General features: G+C 41.5%; 1 protein-coding gene across 2 annotated transcripts in view; it reads right to left on the minus strand.

Annotated features, from left to right (window-relative positions):
- Positions 1–3,422: 3,422 nt before the first annotated feature.
- Positions 3,423–14,687, minus strand: part of LOC131681238 (low density lipoprotein receptor adapter protein 1-B-like) — a 54,714-nt gene continuing 43,449 nt past the window's right edge. The window contains exons 2-4 of one of the 2 annotated variants that reach the window (XM_058961947.1): positions 6,978–7,166; positions 6,366–6,919; positions 3,423–6,264 (exon numbers count right to left, since the gene is read on the minus strand). In XM_058961947.1, the coding sequence (XP_058817930.1) occupies positions 6,241–6,264; positions 6,366–6,919; positions 6,978–7,166 (767 nt within the window). In that variant the 3' untranslated portion in view covers positions 3,423–6,240. Of the gene's footprint in view, positions 6,296–6,365; positions 6,920–6,977; positions 7,167–14,687 lie in introns of both variants that reach the window. The other variant, XM_058961946.1, reaches the window with a different exon arrangement.

The following is a 14,687-nucleotide window of genomic DNA, read 5'->3' on the forward strand; positions in this document are numbered from 1 at the left end:
GTAAGATAAAGATAATCGTTGAGGGTCTCTTCCCGAAACACGATTCAACTACCTGGTCACCGACACCGTACTGCGAAGAAGAAGGAGGTAACACAACCGAGTGGTAAGTGACTAACGACGAGCTCAAAGAAGCGTCGATGTGACTAAAATAAAAGAAAACCCCCGGTCCGGATGGAATACCAACCGTGGCACTGAAAGCAGCGATCCTGGCATATCCGGACATGTTCAGGATGCTACTGCTGAAGTCTTTAGATGATGGTAATCCCCGAAATGAGGAAGGTGCAGAAACTGATGTTGCTGCCAAAGTGTGGGAAGTCACCGAGCCATCCAGCCTCGAATAGACCAATGCCGCAGCGTGGCATAAAAGAATGAGCCTGATCCTGAAGAGCTACTTTCAGAGTAGAGCACTGCTGTACCAGACAAACAAACGGGCAATAGGCAATGCGAGTCACAGCGGGCGTTCCACAGGGCTCCATTCTCTGTCCAACACTTTGAAATGGGATGTACGATGGGGTCTTAACACTGCGGCTTCCCAGGAAAGTGAAAATCGTTGGTTTCGTGGACGATGTGTCACTAACGGTGAGACACTTGAAGAAATGGAGGTGTCGGTGACGGAGACAACGAAACCGCGAAAAACTGAACAGGACGCTTCGACTGCTGGTCGTACGAGTTGCGATTGCGTACCGGAGGCAGTATGCCTTGTCGCCGAGATGATCCCCATCTGCATCATCCTGACGGAGGATATCAAGTGCTACAAACAATGAAACGCCAGAATCGTGAGGAAAATGATGAGAATCGATTCGATGGTGACATGGCAGCAGGAATGGGACAATACGGAGAAAGGAAAGTGGACCTACCGGCTCATCGAAACCTGTCGGCGTGGGTCAATAGAAAGCACGGAGAGATGGCCTTCCACCTGAAACAGCTCCTACCGAGCCACGGTTGCTTAAGGAGTATCTTCATCGGTGTGGGTACGCAACGTCAACACTGTGCTTGGAGTGTGAGATCGTCGAGGAGACACCGGAGCGTCTTTGAATGTCCGAGGTTTGAAGTCTTTGAATGTCCGAGGAGAGTCTTTGAATGTCCGAGGTTTGAAGTGACGTACAGGGAGCTACTTAAAACGGGAGGACCGGACATCAACCCGGATAATGTAGCCTACAGAATGACAAGCGACGTAAAGACGTGGAACGCAGTAAACAGAGATATGATGTAGATCAGTGATTCTCAATCTGGGGTCCGCGGACCCCTAGGGGGCCGCGAAGTCATTGCTGGGAGTCCGCGAAGAAAAATATATTTTCCGAGTGCATATTGAAATTTCACGTCATGTTTCCTAACAAATTGAAAATAACATATTGATAGCATACAAAATTGATGTTTATCTATGGGGGTCCGTAGCAACCCAGTGTGATATCTAAGAAGTCCGTGGTACGAAAAAGGTTGAGAACCGCTGATGTAGGTCACGACCGACTTACAATGGAATGGACATCGAACAACGGTTTCGGGAGAGCAATCACCGCCAGGGAACTCTCCGCAGGAATAAGCTAGATTCACCGCCGAGGACTGGTCGAGTAGACTGCAACAGAGCAGCGAGTATGAGTCGTCGAAACGCCAGCGAACCGGACGTCACGCTCCATGCGGATTCGTCAGACCGACCACGGCACCCCACCGGTTGCTTCGACAGAAAAATAGCGAAAACAAAAGAAGAATAGATATTGGGAGAACTTTTTTCGCCAGGGAACTCTCCGTTAGCGTAAGCTAGATTCACCGCTGGGGATTAGACTGAGTAGACAGCGACGAGACACCACTAGTCGCGGGTCATCGGCGCACCAGTGCACCGGACACCCTGCTTCACCAGAATCACCGAACTGACCTCGGCACCTAGCTGATTAGCTCGATCTCGGGAGAACTTCTCTCGCCGGGGAATTCTCTGTCGGAGTAGGTCAGGTCCATCGTCAGGGAATAGACCGAGTTGTTCGCGAACAAGTCGAGGTGCTGAATGGATCATCAAGGAAGTAGTGCCAAATGGCCCAAGAAGAGAACTAAAGGGCTTAAAGGAGTTGCGGTGCTAAATGGCACCGGTCACGGAGCCAAAGGGCTCAAGAAGTTGTAGTACTGAACCAAATCGGTATCGGGAGGTATCGGGAGAACTTCTTTCGTCTGGGACCTCACCGTCAGCGTACAGTCCGATTCACTGCCGGGAACGAGACTGCGTAGATTGCAACGATACACCACCAGCCGCGCCGGGGCTCCAGCAAACCGGATGCCCTACTCTACCGGAATCGCCGAACTGACCGCAGCACCTGGCTGGTTGGCTCACTTTCGAACTTCTCTCGCCGGGGAACTTTTCGTCGGAGTAAGCTAGATCTATGGTCGGGGACTAGACCGAGTAGTTCGCGTACCAGTCGGAAGCTCAACTAGGAATGGTACTGAATTGCACAAGGGAACTGAAGGGCTCAGTAAATTAGACAGTCGGAAGTTTGCCGCCCAGATTGTCCTCGTAGGGGAAGAGCATTAATTTTATACCAACAGCTAGCTTTCCTACCTTGACTACCCAAACCCGTTCCCTGAGTTGTTGGTTTTGAACATTTTTTTCCTGCTCAGAATGTTTTTGAACATTTTTTCATATATATACAAAAAAATTTCATATCCCCCCCCCCCGAAAAATTTTCTTACTACGCCACTGCTTTCTACGTTATTAGAGTTTTGAGATGTATCATATTCTATAATGTGCTGCAAGCTAGTACGCTCACTAGCGCCACCTAGTGAGAGTATCGCAAACGAATCTGTCATCATCTGATAGTCTTTGATTTCTCGAGTAACTTTACTGAAGACAGTACCCGTCTAAATAATCTCGTTTTTGAAATAAAGAATGTTTTAACATTAGTTGAACATTTGCATTCGCATTGGTCTAATCTGGTGGGACAATTCCGAGTTATTATTTCCACCATCCAGAAGCTCTTGACTTTCTGGATAAATCATCCTGAGCCATATCCTTTCAAAATAGTCAGTGTTTCAATTTCAATTTCATGTTAAATCAATTCACGACGAGAGGTTCGAATTATTTACTCTCTTTTAAAGCACCCCTGGCGGCACAGTTCTTAACTAATTGGATATTCAATTACTCTTAATTGTAGGTCTATGTAAGCACGACAACTTTGCCAAAGAAAGTATGGCGCTAAATGTTTGCGCAGATGAAATATACGGCCACAGCCCCAATTAGTTCAAATCCCATAAGCTATGGGATTTCTACAACGCCCCCAATTATCCGCGTTATTCCGGCTGTACGTACATGTCTACGACTGCCTGGGAAAACAGGTAGCATGGAAATTGATCACCGCTTAGAGAAATAAAACAGATCTCTGCAGAATCGGAATTGTCGTACATCCCAAGCCAAAAACAGGTCGCAAATAAATATCAATTAATCAAGCAAACCGGCCTCCCCTAACTACTTCAGGATTCTTCAACCTAAAATCTACAAATCACACAAATTTTCTCTTGTTTGTCTATTTCTGGTTAAACAGCATAAAATATTTCAAAGTAATAATAAAAAAAAGCAAAACAAAATTCAAATTTTAAACTCTCTTCATTTTAAGTGACTGTTTCACCTTTGAAAATGATGGTGGAAAAAATACACAGGTAGTGTCATTTTTTTCGACAAAGTGATCGTGACGTGACGTTCATAATAATACCGAGTTCATTCAAGCAAAGGCCTTAGTATAAAGGTACGCAAAGAGTGTGCAGAAAGTGAAGCCAAAAAAGTCTACCTATCGAGCAAAATTAGAATCCAGCTTTGCTGCAGAGGTATCAGAAATGGATTCCAATTGTGCTCGATAGGTAGACTTTTTTGGACTTCACTCTTTGCGCAACTGTTCTCTATAAACTGTGCATTCAAGTTGTCACTTCGAATGAACTCTACACATTTTATCACGAAGGTGACACCCGGAATAGGGTGTTGATCACTTCGTTTACACCGCGAAGTGATACCCGCAATAAGGGCCAAAACGATTAAGGTTGAACAGAGAATGGGCAAAAATCGAAAACGAAAACAGCAGTTTTTTCCACACCGTGTGTAAGATCTTCATAAAAATCAATCAACAGTACTGTAACATTCTACATAAGCTGATAAATTTTTATGAAGATTTATTTTTATAACACGGTGTGGAAAAAACTGCTTTTTTCGTTAGCAATTTTAGCGCATTCTCTGTCGAACTTTAATACGAATCGAAGTAAATCCTTCGCATAACTGGCACCTACTCGTCAAGACCATTCCGAAAATATGCATATTGATTGAGTTATAGCGAATTTCGTTAAACCGGAAGTCGCCATCTTTGATTTCAAAATAGCGTCAAAAATCAATTTTTGGCACCTAGTCTTCAAGACCATTCCGAAAATACCCATAATGATTGGGTTATAGCGAATTTCGCTAAACCGGAAGTTGCCATCTTTGATTTCAAAATGGCGTCAAAATTCAATTTCTGGCACCTACTCTTCAAGACCATTCCGAAAATATCCATATTGATTTGGATATAGCGAATTTCGCTAAACATGAAGTCGCCATCTTTGATTTCAAAATGGCGTCAAAAATCAATTTCTGGCACCTACTTTTCAAGACCATTTCGAAAATACCCATATTGTTGGGGTGCGGGCCATAAGGAGTCTTCCAGACGCGTCTCTTCCATCTTTCCGAAAATATTCTAAGTCTTTTGCATTCAAAAGGACTTAGAATATTTTTGCAAAAACCGCGTTAATTGGAAAATCTGCGTTAATTAGAAAATCTGCGTAAAAACCCTCGTAAAAAACCGCGTAAAAAAACCTGCGTGTATCTCCCACAATTTATGTCTCTTTCTTCGAATTCAACATGCGTTGCCGAAGACTCCGACCTTCCTTTCAAAATCATACACATTCAATTCGATTGAACCATATTTCTGATCCTTCGGATTAAAGATAATCAACTAAGTATTCTAAGGATTTCTAAAAAACTGATGCAGAAATATTCAGCCGTAATACATCTCGAAAGTTGTGTTTTATGAAGAATTACCGCATCTTTATGTCCGTTCATGCTGTTGAGATCGACAATGTAGTCACCGATTCGAGTTGATCATGTATGGTGTGAAGGGGTTAATAGTTTCAAGGACTCCTTTCTCCAGTGAGGGCAATTGCACAAGACGGGACAAAATTGTACGCCCCTTCAAACTTATATCGGGAGACGTTCAACGAGAAAGTCAGCTTTTTCTTTAACGAGATTTGTCTGCCATCTGCAGTTTATACGGCGCGTCATGTTTTTCACTAAACACAACAAAATGGGCCATTGTAGCAATAAGATCCGGTGCGGTAAGTGTGTAGAAAATCATGAAGGTGAAATAGCTTAAAAAACTTTCTAAGCACTCGTTTGCGTAGAAATACAAAAGTGAACTACGCCACCCACCACGACACTTCTTCACACACTCTTGGCTCAAGGAGACTGCGACCCATGTGGGGAAATCCGTTACTTTTCATAAAAACTATTGACAGATGAGATTCCTTATAAAATTTTTCTCTTGATAGGTCGCCAAATATAACAGCTCGAGAAAGTGCTGACACAAAGTCGAACGAAACAGCTGCTGGTCTTAGAAATTTGAGACCCACAATGAATTTCGAGCGCTTTCGCATTTCAATCAAAATCTCAAATGGCGCACCTATCCTAACTCATTTTTAATTTATCCTCACTTATTTTTTTTTAAAACCGATCAAGATTTCAGCGCCCCTTTAAGGCTGGCCCTTGACGAGGGCCAACCCGGCCCATCGCACGCTGCGGACCTGGATACATGAGATGACTCATTCAAGTAGACGTCAAAAGTATTGTATGAATCAGATTAACTAGACTCAATTCGCACGTTCTCTGCGATAATTGGAGTTTAGATCAACAACTCAAAACATTTCATGAGTGTTTTATACAGTATTAATTTTCCTGGAACATTTTGTACCTTATACCGGACCTAGTGGGATAAAACTACATCGAACGTTTCTCCGGTAGCATGAAAACCATATCCTTTCTTTACATTTATTTGAAAGCGCAGGTCATAAAAAAATTTATCACAATTATTTGAAGCGGCGCAAATTTCATAATTATTTAAAAATGGGTATCCGAAGATTTCCCTTATCACTAACAAAATATTGATCATTTAGAATCCAAAAACAAAGTTCCGAAAAATCAAATTTAGTTTGAGCAAATTGCTCTCCGGCTCCAACCATTAGTAGCATTCAGATTTGGCACTGCGAAGAATTCTTGTGATGATTGATCATCGTCAAATGATACCTGCAATGATGAATATCTCAATTATTATGTAGGCATCCCACCTGCCATCGTTTAACGATCTTCCACTCACCCAAGTATTCTGCAATAAATCGCGATGATCTTTAGAGCAAATCTCTGCCGTAAGATCCGAGTTGAAATCGATAAGTAAACTTCGACTATCGGCTTCGTCCGTCGACCCCGTCGTTTTCCGTTGGCTGTAATGACTGCTGGTGCCACTACTTTCCGCTCGATTGCAAGCGTTCAGTTTTTCCAGCTCCTTTCTCTTTCGCTCGGCATGGAATTGCTTGTTTTGCCAAATCTGATAGGCCCTCTCGAAACTGCGGGCCACAGTGAGCGTGACGGTTTGAGCCATTTTGCGCTTCTGACACAGATAGGCATAGCACACGAGCGGTCCTTCGAGCTCCACCTCTTCGGCCGCCTTCCGGAAGCACATCTCCTTAATTTCAGTCTCCGGATTGGACGTGGTTCCGACAAAGGCAAACACGTGATCGTGCGCAGCGTCTGCCGAGCAGTAGGAGATGTTGTAGATGGACACCTGCAGGAGTGTTTCTCCCGTAGCAGGATCCTGCATTTCGATTCCCTTCGGCGAGATGGAAAGGGTTACTCGCTGCAACTTTTTGTTTCCTGTTGATAGCAATTGGTTAGTAGAAATTGAAACTTTGATTCAAACATTATTACATACCTTTGGCAGAAGCTATGATTCGTTTCACCGCGTCGGCCGTAGAATTATCTGATCGAGGGGTAGGGATTGTAGTGTTACCCAAATACTTGACGCTGTAGGTAATCGTATCGTCAAAACCATCCTCCAACTCTTCGTGATTATCCGAAAAGTCCCGGATGTTATTAGCCAGGGCCAGTTCCTCGCAAAGTTCTGGAATAAGTAGATAGAGAGAATTTCATAATTAAAAAAAGCGAGCCGATAAAGTTTGTTTTCAACATTTGAGCTTTCGTAACACATTCAGCTGAGGTGTGGTAATATTTATGTTGATTGCGGCCATGCGATCGGTGAATGGTGCTTCGTTGAGCTCCGGTCTGAGATAAGCCGTTCACGATTTTGCTCTGCATACACCCTGTTACAAATGGGCCATGTTGACCAGTGGCCGCCACCGATCGCCAACAATTGTTTTTTTTAATAGTACATGTAACTCGACGATATCGGACTGACTTTTAAATAGATAGAGTGCAGTTCAGAAGCCAGGCGTCCCAGTGCCGCTGTTGATATGGTTATGAATATAGAATGGCTATGATAATGCATAGACACTTGTTTGGCCTATAGAGCGCACAAAAATGGACTTTTTTTGCTGTATTTTTGCAAGTGAGGCAGTTGTTCGCAAATTAAGTGAGAATTCAGTGTAATTAATCACCCTACTTGATCGTTGGTGGTAGACTAAAGTCAACAGATGTCGAAAGCGCTAACGTGGGACGCTAATTTCTTAAAAAAACAATTTTGTGTAGATAGCAGTACAAAGTAATATAAATGACTTTTTCGTTTTGAATATATTAATCTTTACTATGTACTTAGTATTAAAGAACAACATTGTTAGATATTGTTGCTGAGTTCTTATCTGTCTGCTATGGTTGTTTTCAGATTCATCCACTTAACTTGGTCGGGATAATGCATTACATGCTGAGACACAGTTTGTGTCGCGGGGGAATTTGCCAAAATGCGAAGCTGTCCCGTGTAACGTCTGCTCACTATAGGGATTTAAATTCAATGACGTAAAGTAAAGGTCTGGCAGATGAAGGGATTTGGTTAGGTTAGTAGCACGAAAAGGGTAAACAATCCCGAAGCAACCAGTGATGACGTCATCGAGTTCAAAAATTTTATGGTTTCAATGGAGAAATTCAATGAAATCAATTTAAAATTAAATTATACCCCTTTTCACAGCTTTAAATGTGCTGGACTCATAAAGTTATACAAAAGCATTTAGTTCTGCATGTTAAACACTAAGATTCATTTTTTTTTGCATTATTAGTAACGATAGAAAAAACAAAGTACAATCGAGTATATTTAATCAACCCGTAGCTATGCTTTTTCAAGGAGAAGTCGAAGAGAAGTAATATACTAAGATTTCACTAAGAATTTTCTTTCGATTTAAAGTTACACTTTTTAATTTATATTATGTTTTATTTTTTTGCGGTTCTTGTTTATTACAGCGGAACGATCATCCAGTACGTTCATGCCTGCAACTTTTTTATTTTTTTTTAGTTTTTGAATTTTGTACATATGTAGTTTTTTTCCTGGATTCTTTTTTTCACATTGACTCTAATATTTATTCGCGTTGTAGTGAGCTTTTTCACGACATCTTTGGGCACTTCGGGGAATTGTTGCTCCATTTTTTTCAGCGTTCTTTCTTTCACATGAAATCGGTTACGGAATCCAGGCTCATCGCTGTCCTTTCCTTCGTTGTGCAGCCAGTCGAAGTAAGAATTCATCTCATTTGCAACTCCTGACCATATTTCTGATGGTTGTATAAGCCCTCCTTTCGACAGATCTTCTACATAATTGGCGTTATCAGGTTCAATCTGATGTGTGTAATTCCCGTAGTTGGAGTGTTTTTTCATAACCTGGCGTGCCATAAATCCAACTGCATAGTCGACACCATCTTGTTCTTCTATGGAGCGCTCTTTCGGTTCATATATCCATGGATTTGATTCTTCATCATCGCTTGATGCATCTTCCTCTACCGATTTCGGGTTAACACAAGCATTTTCTTTGAAACTTTTCTTTTTTCTAAATAGTTCCGTCATGATGAAGTTTTCTTCGACAAGCAAATTTTGTGTATTCTGGTTCATTTTTACTTGTTGTGTTAGACTTTTCCCGAGGATAACTAATCGTAGACGTTCGAGTGCTTGAAGCGGCGAGGGATGATCATGAGATCCACCGTTGAGACGCAGCATTGCAAATAAATTCTCGACGAAATCCTGGTTGAGTTTATAGGTCATCAGGAATGAGATGTTGTAATCAGTCTTCATTTGAGAAAATAATTTTCTAAGGGATATTATAGAAATAAGAACAGCTTTCTGAAAGATCTGCAAACATAAGAAAATGTAAGAAAAACTGTAATTTAACATTTATCCTCATCTACCTGTAAATGCGAAGCTGCTGGCAAACATTGCTTTTTCAACGTCCTAATGCTTTTCATTAAATCTTCCATATCATCTAGAATACAGTTTTGTTGGTCAATTTCCATCCCGTAACATTTTTTTGATGTAATCGATTGGTTCATTTGATATGAATTCAGCACATCGAACCATGCGTTCACTTTTTCGATAATTTCTGCCAACAACTGAGCCTCATCATATTGACCAAAGTGCCGGCGAAGATTGATGGCGGTTGTATGACTGAGCAACTCTGCTGCAAGTCGTACATTTTGACGCTCAGCTCCGGAAACTGTCACGTGCTTGAGTGTCAGTTTGAACAAGGAGTTAAACTCGGTATTCTTGAAACTGGTTCCGGCTTTGGAGAAAGGAGTTTCAAGCGTAGAAGCTTTCTGGACTAGCTGCATAATAAATTGTTTGGTAACAAGTTTGCCTGTGAGAGTTGCGCAACAGAATTTGTAAAGCATTTACGAAGTAAGAATTCACAGTATACATTTACTTTTATAGAGAAATCCGTGGTCCAAAAGCCAAAATCTAATCAATTTTAGTAGATGGGAGCATCTGGGAAGAAATATACATCCTTTTTGGTCACTGGGTGCTGCAGCGAGGTTTTCCCTGTCGTATGATCAATACCGATTTGTTTCCACAAGGCTAAATTACCGCCTCCGCAGTCATGAACATTCGCTACTACATTGAAACCGATTTCGTGGAAACGTGTAATTATGTTGTCCAGCACTTCCCTAGTCATCATTTGATCAAAATCTGCGAAGACCGGTTGTTTCCATTTCCCAAACAATCCTCGAGCGGATATCATCTGCATCTCCTTATGAGGGCCAGTTACGCTATCGTCTCGTTTGTCATATTCAACGGTACCATTGACTGATACCTCATCGTATCCTAAAACTACAACTCGCTCTCTTGCAGACATGTGTTTTCCAGCGATCTTCAATACTGTAAAAACATCGTTCAGCATTCCTCGGCGCATCTCAATGCAAGACGCCCATTCACGGAGACTTCTCAGGCATGGTAATGGAATCTTCATTTCAGACCGTACGATTGAATATGCCGGTTGACTGTGGTACCTGATGCGAAGTAATTGATAAATATAAAATTTAGATTAAACATGAAGTTTGAATACCTTAGCGAAAATGCCAGCGCAATTTCTTCCGCTGTCCAAACCACCTTTTTCTTCTCTCCTAGAATCAAATCGGTTTGATTCACAGTGAAAATCTTTTGAAGGGATGAGCGCACTTCATCTTTGATCGACTGTTTTGAAACGGACTGAATATCAATGGCTGACTTCCGAAGCTGTTCAATGCCAAGTTCCAAATCATTTATTTTCTTCTCTTTTTCTTTTTCATTTTTAATGTAGAATACATTTAAGCTTTCAATATAGGGGTCCCGTTTCAAAATATCGGCTGCGGCGCCGCGTCAGATTTTGAACGTTAATAACTTTTATCATACTTAACAGAATGATTTGATTTTTAGGCCAATTTGTTGAAAATACGTTCCTCTATGCTGTATTAAAATTTGAAGTATGTATAACATGCACTAATAACAAAAAAATGTGTTTTGAAAAATCTTTCGAAAACGACTCGGAAAAGTGAAAATTTTCAGCCCATCCCGCACACAGCCGTCACTTTGGTAGACCAACCGAACAATAAAATAATGAAAAGTTTATATATAGGTCCACTACATGTTTGTTCCTATGATTATTCGCATTGGGTTGCTTGACGAGAGCAGTTGGTGGGGGAAAGACGGCATATTCCTTTGGTTAGGCCATTAGAAGCCGGACGGAAAGGAAAGGCTCATGCACGGCACGAGAACGAGCGAGAAAGCGATAGTAGTGCATATTAGCGCGATTATAAAAATATCTGTCGGTCGGTTTTTCTCATCATTCGTATTCGTTCAAGTTCAAGCACTAGCAAGCAGCCAGTCCACCGAAGGAAAGCAGTTGGCGATGACGACGGTCGGAAAAAGTGCCCCAGCTACTGGTGACTCATCACAACCCGATCAGGAACTGTCGCCCTGCAAGAATTTCGCCCCAACTAAAGGGCAACAGAGAAACTAATCTGTGTTCTAATAAGAGTTAAACTGGCTCACCGTGTCCGCGGGGAGTGCGTCTGAATTATGCTCCCGCAATAAAACAATAAACGGTTCTTTACAGGACCAATTAATTGTGTTCTAATAAGTGTTAAACTGAAATTTACATTTTATGGTGTATAACAAATAATTTTCAGAAAGCTATATAAGAAATACGATGTGTGGAAAGAAAGAAAGAGAATTTAAATTATCCTCTCTCGCTCGTTTTCGGGCACTGCATTTCCATTCCTTTCTGCTGCTAATACCATCATAACGAAAACGAATGTGCGTATTCTCCCGCCATGGCTAGTGTTGCCACAATTGCATGTCGCTATTACAATTTGAATTATTTTATTGAACTATTTGGCAGCTTCCGTTGATTAACTACATAAATCGATTTGTTTGTGCAGCTCCTTGCTAGTAGCAAACTAAATATCCTTTATCAGCGCTAACAAATAACACAAAAGAATTTAAATTTGTGAAAATCTTTTCCTTCCTTCTTTTCAAATCTGCAACATTCTTTGAAAATATTGTTGGAATGTTGTTATTGAAAAACTGAACATGCAAGTTTGCTAGCACTGGCCACTAGATTGAATGCGATGGAAAGACAGAATATTCGTTTTGGTTATGCTAGTATTGGTAGCCGAACGGAAAGGAAAGGCACAAGAATGGCACGAAAACGAGCGAGAGAGCGATAGTAGTGCTTTCTCGTGTGTTCATATATGAATATTGGTCGGTCGGTTTTTCGCATCATTCGTATTCGTTCAAGCGCTAGCAAGCAGCCAGTCCACCGGAGGAAAACAGTTGGCAATGATGACGGTCCGCAAAAGTGCCCCAGCTACTGGTGGCCCATCGCAACCAATTACCGATCAGGAACTGTCGCCATGCCAGTATTTCGCCCCAAATAAAGGGCAACAAAGAAACTAATCCGCTGGCTAACATTCCAGCGTCTGGTTCGTAAGGTTGTGTATTACTTCAAAGTCGAGCTACGCTTACAAAACTCAGCCGTAATGAAGCCACTGATGCCTACTTGGTCGGTTTGTGGGAGTGGGCGTAAATTACAATAAAAGCAACGGTTCTTTTCAGGACCAATCAATTGTGTTCTAGTGAGAGTTAAACTGAAACTTTCATTTTAAGGTGTGTAACAAATTTTCAACAATCAACATAATACGTTGTGTGGAAAGAAGCAGCTTGCACACGGAACAAAAAATTAAATTATCCTCTCGCTCGTTTCGTGCACTGTTTTTCCATTCCTTTCTACTGTTATTATCAGTATTACCAAAACGAATGTGTTGTTGCATGTGTTTAAGAGAAATGTTGAAGTCGCATGCTTCTATTCGAGCTTTTTAGCAGCCTCTGTGAACTAACTGCATTAAATAATTTTTTTGTGCAGCTCCGTGCTAGTAGCAAACAAAATGGCCCTACCAGTGTCTGATTCGTGAGATTGTGCAGGATTTCAAAGTCGAGCTAAGCTTATAAAGTTCAGCCGTAATGGTACCCGAAGAAGCCAGTCTTGTCGTTTTGTTCGAGGCTACAAAACAGTTCGCCAGGCACGTAACTATCATGCCAAAAATATCCAACGATCCAGCGCATCACCATCAACACCAACGCCGATACCAAAGGTTCTTTTCAGAACCACCATTATTACCATAGAGAATTATTTGAAAATTTCCCATTCAAACGTGGTTCTGTTGAATATTAGATTTAAATTAACGTCTCGAATTGAAATCACGACGCTCCGGTTATGTGACAGACATTACCCACCCATCTTTTTTTATTGTGACCACGACTAACGGTTTAATATAGACACCCCATTTCAATATTTCTGAAGGAACAGAAGGTCGAGTTTGGAAAGTTTGTAACTTTCATTGTACTTAACCAAATTACACAATGTTCGCACTAATGATTCAGAAATATGACCAGGAATCTTCTATTAGATTTGTAAGTATGTATAATTTACATGAATAAAGAAAAATTGATTTTCAGGAATCAATTATTATCTGTTCTTCCATTGGCCAGTACTACGCGACTTCCTCATGCTAACAATTAATTTCATCGTTAGCCATCTCCCTCACCAAGGCCAACAACGCCAACAAAACCGGTCCTTTTTAGGACCACCATCATTTTTGTAAAGAATAATTTGAAATATTCCTCGCCCAAATCACCTTTTGTCCGAAAATTCCAATGAGTATCAACATATTTGAAGAACGTGTTCCTTATGTATTCTACATCTCTCCGGTTATGTCGCAGACATTACCCACCCATCTTTTTTTTGAATCGTTGTTCCTTCACTCGAAGCTGAAAAAAATCAATATTATGAATATTATAGATTAATAATCAAATATTGTAAACACCTGAAGTCGTAAATTTCGAATAACTCCACGCAAATCGTGAACTTCGGCTTTCAACTGTTTGAGCGTTTGCGGCTTTATATACATTTTTTTAACGCGGTTGGCAGGATAAACATCCGGTTGCCCTACGGTATCTGAGCATCCAAAAGTTTCGATTGAACTTTTTTCAGGCAAAGCTACTGGTGTCATTTCCGAAGCCTCTATTGCTTCCAATAGTACGTCAAAACCGTGCGATTCTTGGGTGATACTCTGATCCTTAGACATTTCCTGCGCTTCGTTTTCCGTGAAGGTGCTTGTTTCCACCATAGTACTATGCATAGCTGGAACAAAGCTACTGGTGTCGTCGCTGGTGACACATTTGAAGTTTACATCCGTGTCGTTGTTTGTCAAATCCGGAATAACAGATCGCGTGTAAATCTCTGTAACACGTTGTATGGTTTCCATATCGCAACAGTCGCCAGCCGTGGGGGCTTGCGCAGATGCAAATAACAGCTCCTCCACTAGCTTTGCATTCACCTTTCGCTTTGCACGTATGGAACGATTTGTGTCCACTTCTAATAGAGGCCTTCGGACCGATGGTACAGCTGGACAAATATTTATTATGTAGCAAGTAAAAACAAAATGAATATTAAAAATATGCTCACCGTTTTCCGTCAATAAGCGTCGGGGTCCATCCCGATACCTAAACTCAAAGTCAGCAGGCTTGAAATGCTGCGAGCAAACATGGTGTGTACCGGTGGGATCTCGGATGCCACAGAACTGAAGCCATTTCTTCCGGCGCGTTTCCTCTTGTGGTACTGCGTGAAGCCCTATTTTTAAACGATTCTTCCTGATCGCGTATGAAGAAATTGCACACG

The sequence above is a fragment of the Topomyia yanbarensis genome, chromosome 2 (assembly GCF_030247195.1).
Source record: "Topomyia yanbarensis strain Yona2022 chromosome 2, ASM3024719v1, whole genome shotgun sequence".
NCBI classification, from domain to species: Eukaryota; Metazoa; Arthropoda; class Insecta; order Diptera; family Culicidae; genus Topomyia; species Topomyia yanbarensis.